We start from the raw sequence: 27254 nt of genomic DNA, 5'->3' as shown, positions 1-27254 counted from the left end.
AAGTAATGTCACTTCACGCTTTCTTTTTTTAAAAAATATTTTAGTTGTTGATGGACCTTTATTTTATTTATTTATATGTGGTGCTGAGAATCGAACCCAGTGCCTGAAACATGCTAGGCAAGCACTCTGCCACGGAGCCACCACCCCAGCCCACTTCATGCTTTCTTTAATGTTCTTGGCACTGGTGTAGTATGATTGTAGTGTCAACTTTCCCCAGACTCTTCATTTGCTTCTAACAGAACTGACTTCCCAGTGTACCCTCTCAGAGATGGGGACCCCAGCACTCCTGCACAGCCATTGTCTTTTCCCCCCAACTCTTCCTGTTCAGCACTAACCATACTTTCTGGATCCTGTCTCCATTTGACCCCTGGGAACCTGCTTCATCAGTGACCTCCTCTTTCCCATTAATCCTCAATCAGCTGTATTCCCTCGCCTTCATTCTACCATCCTCTTCCCCAATTCACTTCCAAACCTGTTCCTCTACTTTTGCATCTGTTAATATCGTCCTTCCCAATCATGGGCCCCAACACCCTCATTATTAGACCTTGGGGGAATAAAGAAGACAAAAAAGCTACAATAAGCAAATTTATAAACTGCCCCGTGTCATGCATGGAGACATAGAGGTCACAGAACAACAACAGTTCAAAAGAGGATCCAGTTAACTTTGTTATACAAATTGTTTAGTAAACTTCTGGTGCTGCAAGGCCTATCTCTAGGACAGTTTCCTAAGGGTTACATAAGTTGCCTTCTAAATAAATAAGAGGGGAAACAAACAAACAAAAGCCACTAATGGCAAGATGCCTTTATTCTAAAAAAAAATAATTTAAAAAATTAAAAAGCTGTCCAAGCCAGGCTAGGTGCATGCCTGTAATCCCAGAGACTCCGAAGGCTGAGGTAGGAGAATTCCAAGTTCAAGGCCAGCCTCAGCAACTTAGTGAGACCCTGTCTCAAAATCAAAAATAAGAAGGACTGGGATTTAGGTCAGTGGTAAAGCACCCAGGGTTCAATACCCACTACCACTCCCCTAAAAAGCTGACCAAGAATCAAATACATAAATAAAAATTTCCTAACAGTTGCTTTCTGTGATATGTATACATCCTGCAATTAAAAAACATGGTTCCTGCAGATCATTAAAATCCTTTCTATAGCAAATGTAATATGAAGAAATGTTCCGTTGCTTTTCAGAATGCCACATTTGCCACTGTTTTCGGGAAGGTGAGGAAGGAAGTGAGTTTTCTATTAACATCTCAGTAGTCAATGCTGTTTGCCAAAAGACTTTTTGTTTAAGTAAAAACAAACAAAACACCATCTACTCTTATTTTCACTTCCCATTGTAACTTTCAGACAGTTTACATGAGATCACTGGCAGATGCAAAATAATTCTTGAGTCTCTGTTTTTGTTTTTACTTCATTTGTATTCATCTTATGAAGTAAGTAATGCTGGTTTATCCTGAAATGTGGCCAGTTTGTATCCCAAAGACTTTCTCTAAAAGTAATTTTACAATTCTTTAATGATTCCATGACTAAATAAGTTTTTGCATGAGTCAGTTCTACCTACTTCACATGTTACCCTCTGATTGCACACTTTATCCAATTATATTCACTCTGAGGAATAGAGACAAGCACAGGAACATCACACAGAATATGACTATTGAACTTAGGCTCTGCTTCAGCAACTCCAGGAAATGCCTTCAATATACAGACCTGGAACATCATTAACAATCCAGAAGCGAGCAATTGTGTCTGCATTCCTGACCTTTTTTCCATGAAAGACAAAAGGATTTATGGCTACTTCTCAAAATTAGCATAAAATTTTGTACTCGAGTTCACTTGGCACATTGTCACATACACCTACCTGGAATGAATTCTGCGTGATCCACTGCACCCTTATTTGGATATTTTGGCCAATAGCAGTATTTTGAATTCTGATAAACCATATTTCACTGATTCTTAATAAGCATATTTTATTTTACATCTTAATATCCTGAAATTGGAATTTATCTTATCATGAGTTATTTGTAATTTAATTGGCATGTTTTTACTAAAGGTAAAATAATGGTACATTACATTTATGGCCTCTCAAGTTTGAAGAAATAAGATATATATAACCTACACACACCTTAGAATCACTTGGTTTCTAAGATCTAGTCAATAATATTAATATAACAATTACCAAAAAATGACAGTCTTAGCTGTGAATTGCATTATGTTCAGCAGCTGTTTGACAGATATTTATCACACTTTGTGATTTTTACTCTTATTCTTTCTGCAGGAGAAAATCATCTTGAGTAAATTTATTTTGATACCTATTAGTTATTTCTTTGTACTTTCCTTTTCTTTCATTTTTCTCTTATATTTTCAGTCAATGTGTACTCAGAAATCTTTAATTGTTAGTGATATTATTCAAGATTTTTTTCTCTTATTCTTTAATGTTAGGGTTTGAATTCACTGCTTCCCTAGCAAATTTTCACCAGAGTTAAACTAGAATACTTTCTTTTTCTGTATGTAAAAATCTGTATGTATCTTAGCATTTTTAAGATCCTTTCTGCTTTGGGAATTCCTTTCTTAGGGAAAAAGAAATCAAATTCAGTAAAACCTTTCTGAGTTGGCATGAACAGTGAATAATCACTAAGAGTTTCTGATTAACTATAGCTTCTGCAGTTTCTAAAATATTTTAATTCTCTTTTCCAACATAAATGCTAAGCATTTTGAACAGAAATTGCTCTTTTTGATGATTTTGTTGTGACCAGTCAGGGTCACCTTTACCATCTGTGACCCATCCTTATGAATCCAAACATACTTGATATTGCTTCTTATCCTTCTTCATGTCATAGTACTCAGAAATGCCAGAATTTGTGTTAACACATAGATGAGGCTGCTTGGACCTGAGGAGACTCTTTTTGGAAAATTCTATCATAAAAATTGCTTTCCACAGTAAATTGCAGAATATTGGTCTGATTTATCACCACTTCTAAAACAAAGAGGAATTCAAGCTCTGAAAAACATTGTAACTACTTACTAATTCCTCTCAACCAAAGTTCTCCTACATGTAGCCGTATTGCCTTTTCAGTACTAACTTGGCTTATATATCAGGGCTTTGATGTGAAGCGTCTCCTCATCTGTGTGTTTCCTGTCTCCCCACTTCGCCTCTTCTTTTTCAGGTCCATACATTCCGAGGACCACACTGGTGTGAATACTGTGCCAACTTCATGTGGGGCCTCATTGCTCAGGGAGTGAAATGTGCAGGTAAGAGCATTTCCCTCCTCTGAGGGAGTCAGTTGTGAAGCGATTTGCGAGGCTCTGGGAGATCCATCTATACCTACAACAGACTGCGTCCCTGTTCACTCCAGCACACATGTGGGTGGCTGCGATCTCAGGCCACCACTTTGGAAATTAAAATTGTATTTGCCCTTAACTGTCTTGCATTTGATGGGCAGAAGACTAGGAATCTAGTCTAGTATTAGTCCACTGAAGAGAGAGATGTTAGCTTGTTTAAAAAGCCCAATAAAAGGAGATAAAAGTAAGGCAGTTATATTTAATACTTGCCTTTGATGTTGCAGTAACTAAATTTATAAAAATGTTTTTTTTAAAAAAGCAGTGTACCAGGACCCATGATTGTTGCCTTGGAAACTGAATCTTAAAGATAACTTGCTAAGCTGGATTGTCCTTACTAAATTTTTTGTTAAATCAAACCTTTAAAAAAAAGTCTGTGACTTTATCTTGAAAGATGGCTACCAAATTCTGAAAACAACTTAGTCACTAATATTTTATGACATTTTGAAATCTTGAATATATCAAATTATTTTTGTAAAATATGACCATCATATTTTAGATTTGAGTTGAGAAGCTTTAAGATTTACACATATGCCCAATACAAGAGCACATTTTTAAGACAGCTTGAATCTGTGTTTTCCCAGATTATAATTCTAATTAACCTCAATAAATGTTATTTTCTTCATTCTGTTAACATATGTATATATGATACATACACACATATGAAGGATTTGTTGAAAAACTTTGTGAAATGAAGTAGTTATTGATATGTGAAACTTATTTGTATAGAACAAATATACTTAATATTGGCCATTTATTCAAACTAGTCTATATTCTAGCATAAGCTTTAAATGATCATCTACATTTTAAGTATATAGTATTTGATCATCAAAGTTTCTTTTTGCTATCTAATTTATAAAACTAAAATATCTTCTTACATGTCTTTAAGCATAAAACTTTATGCTAAAAAAGTACACTAAAAGTAATTTATTTCAAAATGGTAACTGTAGTAACAGACTTACCACTGCAAATATCTCTATTTCTTTGTGGCATGATTTTTAAGTGGAATATTTTTGTTGTCCATTATGTGCAGAAATTTCTGAGGCCTGATTTTTCATATTTCTAAACATTTTCTTTGAATAGCAAAGTACAGTGTGCATTGCATGTGAACATCTCAAGTCACTCTTCTTTCAGTTATTATTTCCTAAACATCACTAGGGCTTAGTAAGCTTCCAGGCACACATCATTAGCCGGCCAGCTTAGGACACTCCCTGCTGTGGAGAGTGGGTTAAGAAGGGTGCAAATATAAACTTTGAACTGGGCAGAGTAGTCCATCAAGGCTCGGGGTCTAGTTTCAGAGAGTCCATGAGGAAAACCTTATTATTATGGCTGAGTTCTGGGGAGTCAGAATGAGGAGGCTTCCTTACAAAGGCTGTGGGTATGCCTGTGACTGGAAGAGAACAGTGTGGAGCGGAAAGTGTTGATAGAGTCATAGTATTAAGACAGTCTTCCTCCTGGTTTTCTAAAGGCAAGTGAACTGATCTTTCAAAAGCAAAAGTTGCCTGCTCAAGGAATAAGGGTCTCCATTAGCCTGGTTTGCTCTTTGAGACATCCTTGACCAGCTGATACTCCACAACAGTTTCCTAAGCAGTTCATGACCATCACTACCTTATAAGCTTTCCTTTCAGGACAGTAACAATGTGTGCCATTTATATCTCGAGAGAGTGAAGGCCATCTACATAGGCGTTCTGCGTCAGCCATCAGCAGAGAATTAGTACAACACATACATGAATAATCTGTGGTGATACACTACAATCCTGAATCATATTTGAAAGAATGTTTTGGAACATCTCTCACAATAATAACTGTGGGAAAGGAGAATGACAGTGATCCAACCCCCTCCCCACAGCCACCCACACTCATAACCTCTGCCTCTTACTGGGAGTGAAGGGCAAGAATTGAAGGAAAAGCCTTGGAATTTTTCATTTTATTGTTGTTTGGGGGGACTTGAATAATAATATGTAATATAAGCACACGTTTTAAAATTCAGAGGTTGCCAGGCCTAGTGCACACTTGGAATCCCAGCAAATTCCGAGGCTAAGGCAGTGGGATCGCATATTTGAAGTCAGACTCAGCAATTTAATGAGGCTCTGTCTCAAAAATAAAAAGACCTGGGAATGTAGCCCAGTGATAAAGCACCCCTGGGTTCAATCCCCGATACAAAAACAAAAACAAAAACCTCAGAGGAGTCAAGATTTGAATTAGTTCTCTTTTCTTTGACAACTGATTACATTTGGATTGACAGTGGGATACTTAGGTCTGAAGGGACTCTGAGACTCATCTGTCCTTTGAGCCATTTAAGTTATTTAAAACAACGCAAAGAATTAGGAATTTAAAGAGAGAACACACATTCACTATGGTAGGCATTGAATAAAGGTCCCCAAAGACTTCCTCTTCCTAATCCCTGGAACCTGTGCCCTTCAGGGCACAAGGAATTTTGCAGGTGAGACTAAATTAAGGATATTGAAATGACCTGGTTTGTCAGAGTGGACCCAGTGTAATTACAGTCACAGTGTCTTAGTGAGGCAAAAGGACTGAGGGTCACAAAAAGGTGATGTGTTCTGAGAAGAGAGAAAATGCTATCAAGGTGGCTCTGAAGATGGAGGAAGGGACCATAAGCCAAGAAATGCAGGTGGTCTCTAGGAGATAGAAAAGGCAAGTGAAGCAACTGACTGTCCCCCTGAAGACTCCAAAGGAACAAAGGCCTGCTAACACCTTGATTTTAGGCCAGTGAAACTGATCTTGAATTTCCAGCCTCCAGAACCGAAGGGTAATAAATACCTGTTGTTTTAAGCCACTGATTTTTTAGCAATATGTTATAGCAGCAATTGGAAACTAATACAACAGCCATTAAACATTGAAGACATTATATCCAAAGAAAAATGGAAGAACTGCTGCCTGTCAAACAATAGATGTATTTATCTGCTTTTGATCCCTAAGATATCTTGCTTTGTTCTGGTTCTTTTTCTTTTTCTGAACTGAGGACAGAAGCCAGGGGTGTCTTACCACTGAGCTATATACCTAAGGTCTCACTAAGTTAGTTGCTGAGGGTCTCGCTGAATTACTTCAGCTGGCCTCGAACTTTCTACCCTCCTGCCTCAGCCTCCTGAGTTGCTAGGATTACAGGCATGTCCTGTCATGCCCAGCTGTCAGGAATTTTTAAGAGAGTGTTGGCCAAAAGGTACAATTTTGAATCCTTCACACCCACACCTTTTTTCTTTAAAAGTATTGGGTGCTGTCCAAACCATCTGGTCTGCAGTATTGCTATAGGAATCACATTGAATCCAGTTACTTCTGTGACAGGCAAGCTGCCCTTTCAGGACTGAATGCTCGAGGCTTGCCACTAAGCACACTTCAGCCAAGGACAACTGAGGGAGCAACAGGGATGTTCATGGAAATTCTAATCATTACATTGCATGATCTTTTCAAGACCCAGCAATACCAGGGTGATATAGGAGGCATAAACCATCTCCTCTGCCAAAGCCTCACTCTTATATCTCCTGTAAGGAGGGTAAATTAATGTCTCACTGCAAGGGACTAGCTGCAGAACTGATGTTCTTCTTGCTAAACTATTTATGACCCAAGAAGGTAGCCTTTAAAAAGTAGGAATCAAAGGATGGTCATTCAGATCAATTAGTTTCTCCCAATTGGGGTTTTGTTTTGTTTTTCCTTTCTTTATAAAATGTAAGCTTACAGGTTAGAGTAACGTATCATTATTATATAATCACTGAGATTGTTGTCCCTTCCCAGAAAAAAACATTATCCCACCAGCATTCCTGAAATGCTTTTATTTTAGCCTTATCAGAATATTAACAATAAATTAAGAATGATGATCATTATTTTAAGTTTTGTTTTGTTTTCTTGGCAGTGCTGGGGATTGAACCCAGGGCCTTAAGCATGCAAGGCAAGCACTCTACCAACTGAGCTATATCTCTAGCCCCTGATCATTATTTTAAATCCAACATTTCAACTTAGCATTAGTTACTGAGATGGCTTCATATTTTCAGCGTATTCTTATCATTGCTGCCCCCAAATAGAAATAGCAGTTTTTTCCTAAAAATAAAACCTAGTATTTCAAGTACACAAGACTTAATTTTTAGGTGGAAGAAAGACATAGTGATATTTTTTATTACATCTTTGATTATACTTCAGCACAGTTGTCCTTGTAAGTCAATAAGAATTTGGTAAGAATTAAGTTTCATGTAGCCCCTTTTTATTGAAAGCAATATTTTCATAAATATGTCAAAGAACAAGGCATTCCTCTTAATTTTGCTTATGAAAGTTCATTGCTTGTGATGCACATTTAAATATGAGCTGTTCTACTTTTATGGGGTAAACATAAGAGATACATTTAAGAATAAAATTCATTAGCTTTAAGTGTAGCTCAATAGTAGAGTGCTTGCCTCACATGTGCAAGACCCTGGGTTTTATATGCCCCAAAAAGTAAAATTTATTTGTAATTACTTAAAAATGAACAGGCATAGAAAAGAATAAATAATTATCCTTCCTTTCAAAACATACATTACCATAATTATGTTTTCCCTTAATCCTATCAGTAGAATGTAAATGATATCAGCAATTAACTTCAAAAAATAGGTCTCTATTCTAGATATGCATTATATATATGTATGTATGTATTAGAAATATCAGGCCCCAGAAAATAGGAAAAGAGCCTGATGTTAGTAGTCTGAGTAATTGAAATATTTGATTAAATGCAGAATAGGATGATTCAAATTTTTTATTCCTTCTTTCATATGTTTATTCTGTGCTTATTAACTTGAGAGATTGGGAGAGGGAAAATGTGGTTTAATGGTAACATAAAATAACCTGCCAAACCAAGAGATGCAACAAATGAAATCTTCTATGGACTTTCTCCCAATTTATAGTGTAGAACTTCCCTGGAAGAAATGGAACTATATAGGAGTTATATGACTTTAATAAATAATTATGAAAACCAAATAAAATCTTAATGGCAAATGAAATATTGATATACTGCTAGCCCCTGCAGCAGCAGTTTTCAGGACAGGCTCAAGCCTGTTGTATTGCATTGTTAAGGATAGAAAAAAAAATGCTTTGTTTTAATGCTTTCTTCCTTTCATGTGGTTTTCTAAAGGACTTCATCATATTCAACCTAGTCAAAACTTTGGCCTTGAAATTTATTGCTAAAATTGAGCATAATATATTTTCCTAGGGTTTTATATTATTCAAAGGAAAAGGAATATTAGTTCAGAAAACATTGCCCTTTTCCTTAAATACCTAAATCTGAGCTCAATCATCTTACTTTATTCAGTTTTTACTGATTCACAAATAAGTTTAGGAGCCTGCTGATGTTTAAAATGAAAAATGTCTCCAAACATTTTAAATATGAGCTGTTAATATCAGACTATTGTGCCACTCAGACTTTTTATATGAATGCATCAAAATTTTTGCTGTTTGACTTTCTACTGGATTTCCATTTACAGTTTATGCATAGGGAAAAAATATGACAAAACAAAAATATAATGGTTAGGCTTTGTAGAAGTCCTATGAGATACAATCATCCATAAGTGAAGACTCATTTAGGTAAAATGTAGCAATGTTTTAAAACTTAAGTACATATGACAATGGATACATCACACATTATCAAATAAGAGATTAAAAATAGCAAATTCATCTTCAATGCTGAAAAAATACCTCAAAGTACATGGTGTGCTACTGGCAAAAGAAGTAGGAATGACTCAGTGGGAATAGCACAGGCTGGGATCAGCAGTTCCTCTCAGTTCTACCACTTTGCTCCCTGAAGAACTTAAACAACTCGTTTAGTACCTTTGAAGCTCATTGTCTTCATCTGTGAAATACGTTGTTACCAAGGACCCTTTCCAACCTGAACTGTGGCCTATGTGTACAGACTGAAAGTGTGAAGCACATCTACACTACTATTGAATTAGGAAACTTTGCTAAATTTTACATTTTTGAAGCACCATGTAAGAGTTCTTTCAGTTCTGGACAAGATGGATAAATGTATTTCACTTTATTTCTTCCAGTAATTATAACCATCCCCTTGCCCCTCCACACACACACAATAAAAGAGACCCTAAGCAAAAAATTTGCATCAACTGTGAAGGTCTCTAAAAGTCAGAGAAAATAAGGAAGACTCATAGGAACCTCAGGACTCAAGGAACAACCCAGCAGCGAGTTCCATCATAGTGTTTTTTGTTTGTTTATTTGGGTTGTTTTGTACCTCTATGTATCTCAGTCTAGACACTGTGGAAGCCCACAACCCATAAATGCAACAGGCAGGAAGAGCAGAAAAGTCTGGTTTTCCTAGCCAGTGCACTGGGAAAAGGTAGCCCAGCAGGACAAAACCTTTAGCCTTACCTACTGTTCTCCAGGTAAATACCACCCAAAAAAAAACCGTGTTGCTACCCTTCCCCAGTGGTTGCAGTAGCAGCAGTGTCTGTGGCTGCAATGTTTTCCAACCCTACCCTAAGATAGTAGGGCATGCTCTTCTGTGAATCTGTGGGCAGAGCACTAGCCTCTATCCCTACCTTGCAGTAAGAAAGTGGCACCCCTCCTTGGCTGAACCTATGGGTAGGACCCTGACTTTTATTCACACCCTATAGTAGAACTAGCACCCTCTCAGCCTAAGTCTATGAGCAGTGCTATTTTTATCTCTGACCTGCAGAAATGAAGCAGCTGAGACCCTGATCAGAACTCTGTCCTCCCTGCCCACTCTGTAATTACATGCAAAACAGCATTGCTATCCAGTCGAATTTTTAGGCACAGCCCTGAATTCCACTATACCTGCAATAACTAGGTGATGCACTATGGATAATGTGGAATAGAATCCCCATCATGTGGATAACATATTAGTGAGGAAGGCAAAAATAGCAACCCAAAGGTTTTTTTAACTAGGTTGACATCATAGTCTACAAAAGATTCATAGTCTACAAAAGTGAGCCCAGACATTCATTCTAAATCTAAAGAAGTTGACTACCTGCTGAAACTGAAAATTTAAGTAGGAACAACACTCAAAATATCTAAAATGCAGTTCTTATGCCAAGAACCAGAATATCTCGACTAACTGAAAAAAGGCAATTGTCACATGCCAACACTGTGATGATATAGATGTGGGAATTAGTCAAGAAAAGCAACTAGACAGGCGCAGTGGCACACACCTATAATCCCAGCAGCTCAGAGGCTGAGGGAAGTTTTCGTGAGTTCAAAGCCAGCCTTAGCAAAAGTGAGGTGCTAAACAACTCAGTGAGACCCTGTCTCTAAATAAAATACAAAAAGGGCTCAGGATGTGGCTCAGTGGTCAAGTGCCCCTGAGTTCAATCCCCGGTACCAAAAAAGAAAAAAGAAAAGCAACTAACATAAAAATGTTCCAGCAGACAGTGATGAATACTCTTGAAATAAATGGAAAAAGAAGTAGGAATTGTCAGAAAAGAAATAAAGATTTAAAAAAAAAAAAGGCAAGCCAAAAGGAAGTTTAGGGACTGAAAAATGTAATAACTGAAATGAACTCATTGGATCATGGACTGAATAGCAAAATGAAGATAGCCAAGGAAGAGTCCATGACCTTGAAGACAGGTCAGTAGAAATTATTTAACTCAAACAAATGAGAGAAAATAGGGTTTTAAAAGCAACCTGCACCTCAGAGACCAACAAGATGGTAACAAAGGTGTAACATTTATGTTGTTGGGGGCCATGGAAGAGAATGAAGAGTAAGACTCCAAAGATATTTGAAAAAATAATCAATGAAAGCTCTCTAAAATTGGTGAAAACAGAGAGAAATAGTACATTACTTGAAGATGCGTTTATGTAAATGAAATCATTAAGAACCATGCAGATGTGGAAGTCAGTATCCTCAGTTATCCAATCCCTTTTCAGGACCTTACATTCACATCTGAAAAACATAGAATTGACCTTGACTTCAACTTGGATTCTAACTTTAAGCTGACTATGACAATGACATAACAAACCTCAGGTTACTACATTGAAAAGTCCTCTTATAATGCTGTTTCATTCTTCTAAATAGAAACATGATCACTAACACAATTTATTATATATAGGTACTATACATATATTAACATTCAAACCTCATGAACTCTAACACTAATATTATTCCCATTTTACATAATGAAGGCACAGAAAGCTTGAGTCATGCACTCAAAATCAACACAGTTCATAGGTTCTAGACCAAACTCTAAACTATAGAAGTTATCTAAAACATTAAAATGTTTCGGAGAAAGATGGTCTTTTAGGTGCACATTTTTGTCATTGCTTTACCTTATGACTGAATCAGAATCCTTATATATTTAATACAGATGTCAAGAGGAATCTGAGTTGTGGTTAAATAGTCATTTGGACCTCATTTAACCATACAGAATAGTGCCGCATCATTTCTTGAACTAGTATAGCTTGAACTCTTCACTCCGGAAACCTTTTTATAGCCAAAGAAGCAGTGGTGGTGGTGTTTCGACAGAATTAGAACAGGTGATACCATCTCCTGAGTGTTCACTTACACATCAACCCAGCTTCCCTCCACACCTACCCTGGCTTTGCACATGGGAGACATACATATGAACTCCCTCAGGTGCCACAGGCTTGAAGTTCTTTTTTTGGCCGTGTCTAACATGAAATGAAGAAACAATTCCATTTATGGGTTGTCTAATTTTCTTCGTATTGTTACATCCATTAATAACTAGACTGCAGCTAATAAGTTTTACCAGAGCTTGTAATGATAATGATGCTCATCAGCATTTGTCTAGTTGTGCAATATGCAAAGCATCTGAACACAATGGCTTAGTCATTTTTATAACAATTCTCTGAGATGTGTTTTGTGCCCCACTCTTTCCCAGGAAGAACAAGCAGAACTGAAGCTTACCCAAAGACCACATTCATGATGGCATTGTATAGTTTTCAAATTGATTTGATTAAGACCTGGCTGTATTTACCCTACTTGGACTGGCTTTGCAAAAGATCAACATAAAGGTTTTATAAACTTAAGAACAAAAAGTGACATTTATTTTAGTAGAATTATTTATTCAGCTATAGTTTATCACTCTTCAGTCTAATTTTGCGAAATATTTGTATTTCTCTTTATCCTTTCTAAAATCTCACCATATGCTAGCTGAAAAATAAAGTGTCTCAAAATATTAATCAGAAAATGTTTGGGTTCTGGCATCTTAGAAGTTATATAGCCCATGTGAGTGTGGTGGCGCTTGCTTGTAATCCCAGTGACTCAGAAGGTTGAGGCAGGAGTATTGCAAATTCAGAGCCAGCCTTAGCAATTTAGTGAAGCCCTAAGTAACCTAGTGAGACGCTATTTCTAGATAAAATATAAAAAGAGCTGGGAATGTGGCTTTGTGGCTAGGCACCCCTGGGTTCAATCCCTGGTACCAAAAAAAAAAAAAAATAGAAGTTGTTATATAGCCCAATAAAATTATAAAGCAAAGGAGTAACATTAGTAGAGGCAATATGATAGGTATTTAAATGTAGATTCTGGAATCATCCATAGGCTTGAATCCCATCTTTACTACATACCTTGGGTGAATTATTTAACACCTGTGTGCTTGTTTTTTTCAGATACAAACTGAGGAGAAAAGTTTCTATTTCATAGAGCTTTTGCAGTTTAAATAAAACAATAAATATAAAGCACTTGGAGCCATGCTTGGCAGTAGTAAGCCCTAATTAATGTTAACTAGTGATAAAAGGAACACATAAGTTATAGTTATTCTCAGGGACTAGATGAATTCTATACAATCTCATATCTAGAAAGGACTGTGAATAGATATAAATAGGAGCAACACTGTTTTTAAGAGGGCCCTGGATATTCTTTGGGAGGTCCAGTCATATCAAATGTATTGAAATATAGCCTATTTACATTAAATATAGTTTTTATGTAACTTTAAAGAAATTGATCTTTAGTTAGCTTTCTCAACTGGTTTTCTGCTGCTATACAACAAAATACTATAGACTGGGTTGTTTATGAAGAACAGAAATTGATTTCTCACTTCTCTGGCATCTGAGAAGTCCAAGATCAAGGTTCCATCACCTGGTGTGGCCCTTCTTGCTGCATCCTCACATGGCGGAAGGTGGAAAGTCAAGAGAAGGTAGATGCTTTGTCTTCACATGGCAAGAGGGAGAGGACCATCCATATGCCCGTTTCTAGTACCCCCTGAAGGTCCCACCTGTCAACACTGTTAGTGAGTTTTATAGAAAACACACATATTCAAACTATTGCATTGCTATTAGGCACAATGTTATTAAATGTCAACATTTAATTAGACATTTATTAATTTTTATTTTCTTTTCCTCTAATATGTTCCTGGGGTCATATGGCAGGTAAATGATGAGTCCTGAGCTAGCATTCTAGCCTCCTCAGTTACAAAGTTTTCCAAGAGGAAAGAAGGGAATATTGTTTCTGCACCCCAAGGGAATGCTTGACACTGGTTCTCTTTGAAATCTCATTCAAGCTGGAGAGTCTTTTGCTAAAAAAGACACTGTAAGATGCTCAAAACTATAAATAATAATGAATTTTTCCTTTTTTAAAATTGTTTTCTTAGATTGTGGTTTGAATGTTCATAAGCAGTGTTCCAAGATGGTTCCAAATGACTGTAAGCCAGACTTGAAGCATGTGAAGAAGGTGTACAGCTGTGACCTTACAACACTCGTGAAAGCCCACATCACTAAGCGGCCAATGGTGGTGGACATGTGCATCAGGGAGATCGAGTCTAGAGGTGAGGTCCTTTGGCACGGGCCATGATAGTCTTGAATCACCACACTGCAATTCCTGATGTCACTCCTCAGTGCACAGCAGTGCTGTCTTCTTCAGTAAATTGGGGGAAATGCTTTCAGGATGTCATATGATCTCAAAGTCTAGAATGAATTAACAAGTAAACAGCTTGATTTCAAGGTACATTTAACCTGTTTAAGAAAAATATGCTTAAAAATATGTTCATAGATGGTGGTTCTAGTCTGCAAAAGTAGATGTATACAGATAAATTCACTTTTCAGACTTTGCTTTGTATATCCAAGAAGCAAAGATATAAATGCCCTATTAAAACTATCCAAGGCCAAAAACTAGAACTGCACCCTGATTAATTATTCTTTCCCACATGGGAAAAAACCTGTTACAGGCCTCAAAATACAGTTCATCTCATTTTTCTGTTATGTAAAATAATTTATAGTAAAATTGAGGTGATGAATTATTTCCCTTAAGACTAACATTATTTGATCTAATTAGAATGAACAAAATTATAAATATCCAGGTCATAGTAGGTCAGTTTTTGTTTTTTGTTTTTAACCAGAGATTGAACCCAGGAGCACTTAATTACTGAGCCACACTCCCCAGTCGTTTTTATATTTTATTTTGAGACAAAGTGTCACCAAGTTACTTAGAGCCTCACTAAATTGCTAAGGCTGGCTTTGAACTCATGATCCTCCTGCCTCAGCCTCCTGAGTCACCGGGATTACAGGCATGTGCTACCGTGCCTATCTAGGTCAGAATTTTAAATATCTGTGAAGAAAATGTCTTTATTTTAGAAGAAAAATGTGAAAAGGTTTCTAGTCATATCTATTTTATTTTTCTTTCTTATGTATTATCTCCCCAGCCTGAAGTATGGAGAGAAGTTAAAATTTGAAAAGAAGGATACTGGGGTTGTGGCTCAGTGGTAGAACCCTTGCCTAGCATGTGTGAGGCCCTGAGTTCAATTCTCAGCACTACATATAAATAAATGAATGAAATAAAGGTGCAGCTCCCAGGGTTTGTTTCTTCCTCTATTTACTTATGTACTTATTTTACAGGTCTTAATTCTGAAGGACTATACCGAGTATCAGGATTTAGTGACCTAATTGAAGATGTCAAGATGGCCTTTGACAGAGGTATGTTCCTCAGCACTGTCATTAACTCAGACAGTTACTATGCCAAAACATCACAATTTCTAAAGTATTTTCTGCATTGTTTTTCTGAATCACTGATGATCATTATGCCCAAAAGAAGACTTAACTTACGGTTAATTTTTGTATTAGTTCTAAGCAGTCAACTGTCAAATTTCAGAGTGAGAAAACATAAATTTTTAAAGTATTGCTATGGTTTGTGTATCCATGGCTGGTCCATGTTTACCAAAAGACATACAGATCAACTAAATATACCAAAAACCTAGAGGAAAGGTGGGGAGGATCTAGTCATTGTAGGCCTCAGCTGTCACAGGCCTCAGTCAGTCTGCTGGCATCCGTGCTTCCCTGGGCACCTTTGTGTGCTGAGATCCAAGTTTTGGCTCATGTGTTAGGGCCAGAAAGCTAAAAGGAACTGAGAAGCTTCCGGAATAGGACCTCCTCACTGTGGAAGGGGTCAGTCAGAGATGCTCAGTGGGGCTTACTTTTTCAAATAACATTTAGAATTATTTCCATGGCTCTCCAATGTATCTTTCCTTTGAGTACTGGAATAAGGTGGTTATTGGTTTTATTTTAATAAATGCTCTAAAGGAAAATATTAGTAACGAGGGAACATAATATGCTAAGACAGGTGAAGGATGCTAGAGATCAGAAGAGGCTTCCCCAAAGAAGAGCTGTTTTTGCACTTACACAATAACTTGAAGAACAGGAATTGCCTGTATATGGGTAGCAAAAATAATAACAACAACAACAACAACAATACATGTGCCATCACTTGGAGACTAATAAGTGAAAGGAGAGTGGACGGAAATATCATGAACACAGCAGCTTCCCACAGATTTACTGGAATAGTAGAAGGTTCCCTAGAGAAAAAATGACTCGTAGATATTTGAACAGGATCCTTGTTATAGAAGAGAGGAGAACTTTCCTCTTTTTCCTTAGTAAAAATTTTGATAGATGTGATCCTTGCCTTGGTCATTTTTCTGCCTTCCTTTGGGCTCTCTCAGCCCCTTCTCCAGGTCCTTAGGACCCCAGCACTTACATGTTGCCTCATGCCCTCCAGTGAAGAAATCTATATTGCCTTGTTTCCAGAAAGCACTCTATCCCAATTTGTACTGCTATTGCACATGATTTTAACTTAAGTGTGAAGGAGAGACACTGGCGATCAAATTCACAACTGTGAGTATCTAAAAGACTGAAGTATTTGCAATTTTTAAAGAGGCTGGATTTTAAGTAGCTTTAGGTTTTCAGAAAAATGGAGCAGAAAATGCAGAGTATTCGCATGTAACCCCTCCCTCATGCCCACAGTTACCTTATTATTAACATCTTGAATTAGTTATGGTATGTTTGTTAGAATTGATGGCCCAACACTGTTGAATTATTAAAGTTCCTCCATATCTTTTCGTGGCTTGATAATTCATTTCTTTTTATTGATAAATAATATTGCATTGTATGAATGTCCCATAGTAAATTGGTTCACCTATTGAAGGACATCTTGGTCACTTCTAGTTTTTAACAAGTATAAAGCAAGGTTACTGTAAACACTTGTGCATAGGTTTTTGTGTAGACAATAGTTTTCAGCTCATTTGGGTAATATCTAGGAGTGCATTGCTGGATTGTATGGTAATATAAGAAGCTGCCCATCTTCCTAAGTGGCTGCAGCATTTTGCATTCCCAACAACGGTGACAATTCCTGTGCCTCCAAGTCCTCACAAAATTTTGATGTTGTCAGTGTTTGAGACTTTAGCAGTGAAAAGTCTACTTTGCAATCTGTAGAAATCTTTCTTGAGCCAAGTGAAATAAAATAAATCTAGCCTAAGGTCTAACTTAGAATAGATCTAATTAAGTCTTTAGTAGGTGAAAATTCAGGTTTTATAACAAAGTAAAGTACTAAATACAGGGCAGTGCAGAAGGGACTATTCTGAAGAAGACAGCCTTGCTTAAGAATCTGAGGGCCCAGCAGCACCTTCAGAGTCTGCTTGGATTTTATAATGCCTTCTCTTCTTGTAATTTCAATTAAAGAGGTTTTTTTTTTTAGTTTTGGCTTTTTACTTCTCACTGCCTCCCCCACCCCCATGCTCAGGCAAGATCCAAATGTTATGTGTGGGAGCCTGCTGTGTAATGAAGGGGGTCTTTTGCACTAGGGGTCTTTCATAATAGGGAGTACCTCTCTGCTGCTCCTTTTCACAAATTTCATATAAAATAAGGGGGAAAGTACTTACGCTTTATTCCCCTGGGAATTTCTTCACTTTAGCCTTCTGCAGCTTCCCTCCTCCACAATTAAGCATGGAAAAGTAAGTAACTTCAGAAGAGAAAATTTAAAAACAATTTGCTATTTCACTGAAAATTGGTCATTAGTCCTTAAAACCCCAGCACTTACATGCTTACAGTAGGGATTTAACAGTCATGTTGTAGACTGTTTTGTTGTTGTTGTTTGTTTGTTTGTTTGGTGCAAGGGATTTAACCTAGGGGTGCTTACCGTGGAGCTATACCCCAAGTCATTTTTTTTTTCTTAGTTGTAGATGGACACAATGCTTTCTATTTTATTTATTTATTGTTAGTGTGGTGCTGAGGACTGAACTCAGTGCTTCACAAATACGAGATGAGCGCTCTATCACTGAGCCACAACCCCAATATCTCCAAGTCATTATTTGTTATTTTGAGACAGTCTTGCTAAGTTGCTGAGGCTGATCTTGAATTTGAAATTTTCCTGCCTAGACCTCCCCAGTTGATAGAATTATAGGTATGTGCCATGGCTGCACACTGAGGTTGATGTTAAAAACTGAAGCATTTTTTTAATATCTAATCATGTACAAAAAAAATGTCATGTATTAAAACAGTAAGTCTAGATATTTACTTTTGTTTCTTTTAATATCCTCAAAAGATGGTGAGAAAGCAGATATTTCTGTGAACATGTATGAAGATATCAACATTATCACTGGTGCACTTAAACTGTACTTCAGGGATTTGCCAATTCCACTCATCACATATGATGCCTATCCTAAGTTCATAGAGTCTGCCAGTAAGTATGCATGCATATGTCCCCAAGACTTATGAACTGCCTCCTTTGGTAACTTCTTCTCCTGGTCTTCCTGCTGAGTTTCTTAACTATATATTATGAAATATTTCTCCTTCACATCTTCCATGGTTTAATATATTTGCAAAAAATTTGCACTTTTCTCTAATACAGATTATCTGTGATTTTTACCATAAGAAGGTTCTTTGGAATGTACTAATTTTCCAAATAAGCTTATACGTTAGATATGAATCAACTCTTTTTTAAAATACAAGTTAAGTAGAAAAGTGTAATTTAAAAAGTGAGACCAACTGACTTGTTCAACAAAAATCAAAATTATTGTTTCTCAATTCTTATTCTCAGTTTTTGTACTTACCCTATATGTGTATGAGCTAATGCTGACCACTGACAGTTCACAGTCTAGCCCTGGTCTGCAAATCAGACTTTGAGGAGCTCTAATTTAGATCAAGAGGACTTTTTTAAAAAATTCCAGTTAATATAAAAATACCAAAAAAAAAGTAAAGTTTCATTTGCCAAATTTTATTTATGCTGTAAAAATCATACCTGTAATTCACATTTCACTTTCTAACGAGGGAAATTTTAACAGATTTTAAATGTTGGCATTACTCTTTTTAAAAACCATATGTTGTCTTCATCTTTAAATAAGAATATCACTTCCTTAGTAACACTGATTTGCATTTTTCCCCCCAATACTGGAGATTGAGCCAGGGGCACTTTACTACTGAGTCACAACCCCAGCCCTTTTAATTTTATTTTGAAACAGGGTCTTTTCTAAGTTACGCAGGCTGGCCTCAAACTTGCCATCCTCCTACCTCAGCCTCCCAGTAGCTAGGCTTACAGATACACCCCACCACACCAGCTTCTGATTTGATTTTTGACTTCTAAGTTTTAAAGTACAAAATTCCTTTGTCCTGATTTTTAGTTTCCACGTTCAGAGCTTTGGTTGAGAATTTTTGTGGTAAGGTTCTTGGAGCCCTCGTTTCTCACGGGTCAGCTCTCATGAGGAGAACCGCCGTGAGAATGACACTGATTTACAAGTTAGACAGCACAAATGATTCTAGGTCTCCTCCATAGGGATTTAACTCCTCTCATCTTGGTGCTGATCATCCGAGGAAGCTAATGGGCTCCTGCTTTGTGGAGTAAATGTTCCCTAGAGAGATGCTCAGTCTGGGCACTAACCTGGAAAGCACTTCCCCTGGGAAGGGCTGCTCTGTCCAGTTTGCTCTGACCCCAGCCCAGCACAGAGTGGACTGTATTAGTGTTCTATCACTGTGTTGCTTGGGACTAAAACTAAAATTTGGCTCCGTGCCTAAGCCAAGGGCAACAGGGAGCAAAGGACAGGGCAGTGATTGAAACCCATTCTGGACCCCACATGACCACCTTATGCAGGGAACATCCAAAGCTCCTTGCTGGATTTTGGCCCCACAGTTCTAGATTACTTCTTTCCCCACACCTACCCTAGTCACTGAGGAAAATCTCCACTTTTATTATTCTTCCAAACCATTTGCCTTTGCTGTAGAATTTGTTTCTGAGGCAGCTTTCCTGTGGGAAATCAGCAAAGCCCCCTTGTCTTGTTCCTCAGAGAGCTTTTAAAATCACATAAGAAAGTAGCTTTCCTAAATCAAGGTAGAAATGCTTCCTTATTGCAATTTCATCTATTTTAACAAGTGATTTCTACAACTCCAAAAAGCTTGGCATAGAACCTGTACATAATATGAATGTGCATGGGGCACGTCTGACAGTGATGACATTGTGGGACATCATGTCCTTGTACATGTCTTTTCCAGCAGTGGAGTCTATTTCTTTCTTTAGATACATAGACATAGCCATGTGTTAAAGGAAGGAAAGAGATGTTAACAGTCACAGAGCACATAGGAGGTGCCATGAATCAGACCAGTCACTTTATATCCATGGTGCCATTTGGAAAGGAAATCTGATTCACATTGTTAGAAGTACCCCTGGCAATCAAACCCACTTCTGCCTCTTGCTAAAGCCCTTGCTCTGTCCACTGTGCACACTGCCTGGCCCACCTGAAGGGACCAGGAAAACTTAAATAAGGAAAGAGGAAGGAAGAGGAAGCAGCCTTTCCAAGTGAAGGGCAGTTGGAATGACCCCTCCCAGTGCAGTTATCTTATCTCAACTCCCAAAAATGTCTCTGACATTTATTAGCATCCTTTGCCAACAAAAGAATCAGAGTTCATGTTGAAACTTCCTTTTACAAAAGCCAGTGGATCTCTGCTGTTGTGCAGCCTCCCTTGGAGACACTCAGTGTCAAAGCTGGGAGGGAGAGGTCATAGGACATGAAAAGGGATGCCAGTTTGGAGAAGGCCAGGTCATCCTGTCTGCAGACTGTGTGGCCTTGCTGTGCCTTGTACATTCCCCTCTGAACCCACTGTGCAGTCTAGGTCTGCCCAGCCCATCCCTCTTGCTCCCCACCCCCTGAGACACTGCTGCCCTGGAACACAAAGGCATGACATCTCTACATAATCTAAATTCATACGGTACAGGGCTTCTGACAGGGCACACTCAGTAAGCCGGCATTAACAGACGCTCCCTGTTCACTGTGAAACTACACTCCCATAGGAGAGCTCCTGGCAGGACAGTGTAGGGACTGGTCCTCCTGCCCAGGATTCAGAGCCTTCTTCCTAAGAGATCTTAGAACAGCCACATGAGGACCAGGTACAATGACATATGCCTGGAATCCCAGTGAATCCCAGCAAGTATTTAGATATTCTAAGGGGTCATGTGGCTGCACTTCCTCAGCTCATACAATCATTTTGAAATGCCCAGTAACTGTTTTTATAGGCAGCCAGTCTGCTGGTGGTGGACAGAGGTAATGGTCGTAAAGCTCTGCTCCTATACAACAGAAACCTGCCTGCCTTTAGTGCCCTTCTGTTAGCAGTGGCATTAGTGTCACCTCATTCTATATTTGGTGACAGCTGATGGTGGTTGTTCATCTCTGGACACATTCCATTTTGTCTGTCTGCCTCTTAAATTTTGCTGTAGTTTTCTTATGGCCAATGAGTTGTGTCGCCTAAAAAAAATGGTAATGGGCAGTACTTCTAAGTGGAGCAGAACATGAAGAATGAATTCCACAGCAGAATCCCTTGTCCATTTGGTCCTGGCATATTCAGTGTATTTAGTCATATATGCCCAAATTCATATTTCCACCATGGAGATAGCAGCACCCTCTCCCTGAAAACCAGGCTGACCTGTATCCAGCACGTCTGTTGCACGTCTGGAGGGCCTCCCCAAGGGACCCCACCACACGCTGACTACCCGTGGTCCTGGCCAAGGCCTCAGTGCGTGGAGGCTCCATATCTCCGTTACCTAAACCCAAAACGTGAATCATTCTTGATTCTTCTCTTTCTCATACATCTCTGACTGGGAAATCTTGTGGACTGTACCTTCGATATGCACCCATAATCCACCAGCTTCTCACCTTCACTGCTACCACCTGGTTCAAGCTACTGTCATTCTTCCCCTGGATTTCTGTGACAATTACTGGGATGGTCTTTCTGCCTTTACACTTGCCCTTCCATAATCTGTTCCACATGGCAGCCAGAGAAGAGAACTGTGAAAAATGATTGCCCAATCTTGGTGCTTCTTTGTTCAGAACTTTGCAATTTTTCTGGATAAATGCCAAGTCCGTGGAACTGCTTACAGCCACTGCATGACAGTACCTGACCCACCCCCTCTCTCCTGAGGCACACTTGGCTCCCCACGTCTCCTCAAAGACACATTCTCCTCACATGCAGCTCCTCTGCCCACAGTCATCTTTCCTCCTCCACTCCCTCAAAGGCTTTACTCAAGGCCTTTCTCCTTGAGGTCCTTCCTGACCACCTGTTTAAAATCACAAACCCCAAGCACTTCCAGGTCTTCTTACCCTTTTTCCATAGCACTTACTTCATTCTAACATGCCACACATGTAAGACACCATGTTCGGTGCTTTCTGGCAGCCACCCCGTGAGCAGGGGATCTTGTTTCCCAGCCCACCCACACTGTCCTTAACTTTACACTATTTCAAAGTTCTTGCAAAGATTCATTATAGAAATTAAAAGGAAAATCTTTCAATTTTCAGAATCATGTAGCCTCAAATTAACTAGCCCTGTGGTAAAAACAAAGTAGTTTTCCATAGTAAATAAAATTTTCTTCTCAATTTTAGAAATTATTGAGTTTCTATGCCTGAGATAGTACTGGTGTTATAAATTGATACCCTTTAAAGGCCTAAGGTTCAAAGACCATACAGTATTTATTTTGGCAAAAGGGAAATAATATATTCTTCATTGCAAAGAAATGGACCAGGAATTATGAGGAAGGTTTGGGCAAAAACTGTAAAATAATCAGTTTCTTTGAATTAAAAAGCTTCAGTCACTATTCATATTCTGAAATTTATCAAATCTGCTCTGCCAAAGGTAGAAACTTCACATTCATCTTACTCCAGTGGCAGATTCAGACATTCCTGTTGAGCTGGCTCATGTTATAAGACAGAAAGATTAGGATTTGGGGCCTTTGGGGGCAGGGTGGCCTTGTGTCTTGAACATTATATTCTGGTCAGACATAGCCTTCCCAGCATTTCAAGGCTGCTGTCCTGATTAGGATTAGTAGCATGGGGTCCTGTTGCAATTGCATTGAAACCCAGCATTTAAAGGCACCCCATCTTCCTGGCATTCAGGTCGAAGCCAGCTTGTGCTGTAGTGCTCTTTTAAGAGCACAGAATTCCAAAAATGTCATTTGTTTCTAATAATAGACATGATTGATGAACTAAGTGTAACCTGTGACCTCAAAGGAATGTGCTGGGTTTGGGGCCCACATAAACTGAACTGAAATATCTTAATGATGATGTTTGCCTTCAAGGCTGTCATCTTTGGAAGAGTCACATTATTTCAGGGATCCCACCACCATGAACAACATGTTACTGCTTTCAAGGCTGCAGTGTGTTGTTCTGAATATCATGAGTAATAGGAAGTGCTCATGCTTTGAAGATAGATTTAATATTTGTATACAGCACAAAGAATTTAAAACTAAGTCTAATGAATAAAGCCAGTAAATATTGGATGATGCCTTTCTTGTTTTAAAAAGAAAAAGGATTATATATAGCTCATGGTAGAGTGCTTGACTAGCATGCACCAGGCCCTGGGTTCAGTCTCCAGCACTTCAAAAACAAACAACAAAAAGATTTTTAAATATAAATATCAATTAATAAGACTTTCCCAGGGGGCCTCAGTGGACAGTGATGTAGCATGGTTTATATACAGTCATTGAAGGGGGTTTTTAAGATATTTTGACTAATGTGCCACCCCTTACATGTATCTGTAATATTTTAAGGTAACCTCATTTTAATGAATTTGAGTGTAAAAGGTTTTATCTGTGTCTATACATCTAAATATTTTTATAGTTATATCTATATTCAGTGTCCAGTTCCATACTTGCCAGACTCTTAAGACACTCAAATGAGAAAAAAAAAAAAGAGGGGGGGGGTGCTCACATTCCAAATCCAAGTAAACAGTGTTGCCCCATTGAAACTCAGAGCCTTTGGAAATCTGGGACTTGAACCTTAAAAATATTCACCAAAGCTATGTGCAAGGATCTTGTGAGAAAACATTTCCTACTAGTTTTAGAAGAGTATAGAGAACAGAATTCAATAGCTAGTTGTACCAGTCTTCCGCTAAAGAGTTTCTCCTTGGTTTTCAACTTGCTGTTTAAGAAATTATGGATCCTGATGAGCAATTGGAAACCCTTCATGAGGCACTGAAACTCCTGCCACCTGCTCACTGCGAAACCCTCCGATACCTCATGGCACATCTAAAGAGGTAAGTGACAGACTTGGAGTCTTACTCTTGTTTTACATCCAGTTATTAAGAATAAAATGGAAGGACAATTGATGGGTTGAATGGATAATTGCGTAACTATATTGTCCCTTGTGAGAAACCGTACTATTTGAATGCTAAAAATATTCTGTACTACAGTCCCCAGTGCAGACCCGATTCTGACATGAATGTATTGGCATTTCCAGGATGTTTACAAATATGCTAGAAATACCAATATTCTGCCAATGCACACACTAATTGTCGTGGAAGGGCAAAGTGTTGTAGCTGTAAAGACAGTAGCACTGTAAAGCAAGAACAAAGCAACTTGTGAGGTGGCTTGCTCACTCTCTCCCTGCTAACTAAAAACATCAGAGTTAGTGATGAAGTTTTAGATTGTTGAATTAATGTTGTCATGGCTGAAAAGTGGTGTAAAAAATGATGGGGTAATGGAAGAAATAAAAAATTAAATATTTCAGCTAGTTTGAATTTAATGCTTTAAAATGATTGATAGTGATGAAGCTTTATTTCCTGCTTAGTCATGCTTGATCTCTACCAGTTGAAGTAAAATTCTCACAATTATATTGTTAGTGGCTTTAGGGTTTCAAAATATAAAAAAACATTTAGAAACAACAATATCATATGCCCAAAAGGCAGAGTTATCCAAAATGATATTTTAGTCACTCATGAAGTTTACATTTTCCCTCTTTAAAAGCATCATTAAAACCTTTGTTTAATATGCTTACATCTCCTCTTATAAATTCATTTGTTTCCTATTTGGATGTAATTAAGTGCTCCACACTCAAACAAAGGAATAACTCTGAAATTATAGTCTGTGTTATTGCTGTGGTAGTAAATGATTAGAAACAGACTTCCTGATGGTGTCATTTACTCTGAGCCATTTCCTATTAGTATTGCAACTATTCTCTCCCTGCACCCAATAAACTATTCAGCTTGCAGAAACACGCCTACGAAGCAAGAGAGCCAGGGTAGAGGGAGGGCAGATGGGACAGTCATGGTGACTGCTCTACTCCATGCAAATGCACCCCTGCATCTATGGCTGGGGCAAGAGAATACACACAGAACTGAACTCATAGCCCAGAGCATTCACTCAGGAGTGAGTCTCTGTGATCCCTGGGAGTTTGAATTTTTTTTTTTTTAAGTAGACACAATACCTTTCTTTAAATTTATTTGTTATGTGTTGCTGAGGATCAAACCCAATGCCTCACACATGCTAGGCAAGCACTCTACCACTGAGCTACAAACCCAGCCCCCAGGAGTTTAAATTCTTCATTAGCATAATCTACTTGAGGGAAGTCAGTACTTTGAAATTACAGAGAAGAACAGAGAAATAACCTGGCAGAAGATGATAAGTGGGCATAAACCTTTACTGTGAATCTCAGTTTGTTTTAGCACTCAGGCATGATGAAGAGCCCCAAGTCATGTGTTCCTTCACTTGTATTTTGCAGGGTGACCCTCCATGAAAAGGAGAATCTTATGAGTGCAGAAAACCTTGGAATTGTTTTTGGTCCAACCCTTATGAGATCCCCAGAACTAGACGCAATGGCGGCATTGAACGATATACGATACCAGAGACTGGTGGTGGAGCTGCTTATCAAAAATGAAGACATTTTATTTTAAATTTTTAATTTCAAGGGAAAAGAAATGTTTTACAGATGAAGGAATGTTTTACAGTAATTTAATTGGCTCCATTAGCTGAGTTATTTCTTGGTTAGAGGTTTGGGCAAATAACCACATTAAAATGAAGGAACTTTCTGTCGTTTCTGTAGCACTGCTCAGCTGTCCTTGTAAAACAGTGAACACATGCTTTCCAGTTCTAGTAATCCTGGGTGTTTATCATGTTAAGAGAAACTCAAGCTATTGCATGATTACCCCCTACTTGGTAAGGAAACCCCATACCAAGAAAACAGCAGACCTGCACCCGCACCGCCTCCCCATCCTGGGTAGTCAGTGGTTGTGATCCAGCATGTTTCACAGAGTAACCTGTTGTGACTTTGCTTTTGGGGTCCATGCCTTTGGTTTCTGATGCTTGTATAAACATGCACACACAAGTGGATAAACAGCACCCCTGGCTGTCGCATTACTGTAGACTATATCATATGCCAACTCGCCACAGATGGTTTATTTCCAGTTTTTCTTAGCTCTTCTCTAACATAGTACTTTCTTTCCAGCAAAAGCAAAATGTGTTTTCAGATTCGTTACTTTAATAAGTTATCCTACCAATAAAAATGTACAACACAGAGCATCTTCTGTTAAATTATCTTTGGTTTTCAGTTGTAATTTTGTATTTTTATCTGGCATGCATTTATTAATTTATTAAAATTGGCTTTTAGAAATCAAAAATATTGATAGTTTTATTTGGGGGGGTTGCCATGAGTGAGAGTATTTGGGAAAATGTGGCCATTTATCTAATACTAAGTACTTTCCTCTCACCCTTTTGTTTACTATTAAAAGTTTTGTGGTGAGTTCCTAAAATAATAATTTAAAACTGCTTAGAATCATAACATTCATTCTTTGAATTTATTTTTCTTCTCATATTACTCTGGCAGAACTCTAGAATATTTTTTCTACTTTTTTGAGAGGGCAAGGTATAAGGTCCCTCTGGATTCATTAGAAGAAGAAAGAAGGCTAATTTAAAAAGTGACCATTTTTAATAATAATAAGTTGTTCCTTTATTAAGCCACAAAGTTTTGGGATGTTTGGTTTTATACCTGTGTTAACCAAAAGTGAATGTATGGCTATCATATACTTATTTAGTTATGAAAAATAAGTTATACAAAAAATACATTAAAAATAGGAATAAAAAGCTGAGATAAACATGAAATAATTAGCATTTTAAAATATTTCCCCAATTATTATTTTCTTATACCGTTATGTACCTTGGCTACAGGCACAATATACACAAAGGCCAGTGGATGAAACCCCTCTTTTACATAGTCTTATTGGTTAATTGGTTCTCCTTCTAAGACACTGGCTTTCAAAGATTTCTTCAAGAAAACAAATATTCAAAGGATAAAACCAGAATACAGAAAATATTAGTAATACAGAAGCAAGAAAACTTGCCATTTTGTTCAAGACAGCTAATGGTTTTCCGATTCTTATTACAGGTTCTCTGTTAATTTCATTAATCAGAACTGACAAACAGTGGACCACAAAAATTTTATATAATCAATAAG

At 37.9% G+C, this 27254-nt stretch overlaps 1 protein-coding gene across 4 annotated transcripts in view; it reads left to right on the top strand.

The window, feature by feature from the left end:
- Positions 1-26421, top strand: part of Chn1 (chimerin 1) — a 171163-nt gene extending 144742 nt beyond the window's left edge. For all 4 annotated transcript variants that reach the window (XM_005324616.4, XM_040294500.1, XM_021725935.2 and 1 more), the window contains 6 exons: positions 3162-3246; positions 13884-14057; positions 15124-15201; positions 18098-18235; positions 23958-24063; positions 25527-26421. In XM_005324616.4, coding sequence (XP_005324673.1) covers positions 3162-3246; positions 13884-14057; positions 15124-15201; positions 18098-18235; positions 23958-24063; positions 25527-25698 — 753 coding nt within the window. In that variant the 3' untranslated portion in view covers positions 25699-26421. The remainder of the gene's footprint in view (positions 1-3161; positions 3247-13883; positions 14058-15123; positions 15202-18097; positions 18236-23957; positions 24064-25526) is intronic.
- The last annotated feature ends 833 nt before the right edge of the window (positions 26422-27254 follow it).

Source organism: Ictidomys tridecemlineatus, chromosome 7 (assembly GCF_052094955.1).
Source record: "Ictidomys tridecemlineatus isolate mIctTri1 chromosome 7, mIctTri1.hap1, whole genome shotgun sequence".
Taxonomy (NCBI): domain Eukaryota; kingdom Metazoa; phylum Chordata; class Mammalia; order Rodentia; family Sciuridae; genus Ictidomys; species Ictidomys tridecemlineatus.
Note: the sequence above shows the minus strand (reverse complement) of the source record. Positions and strands in the feature narration are given on the sequence as shown.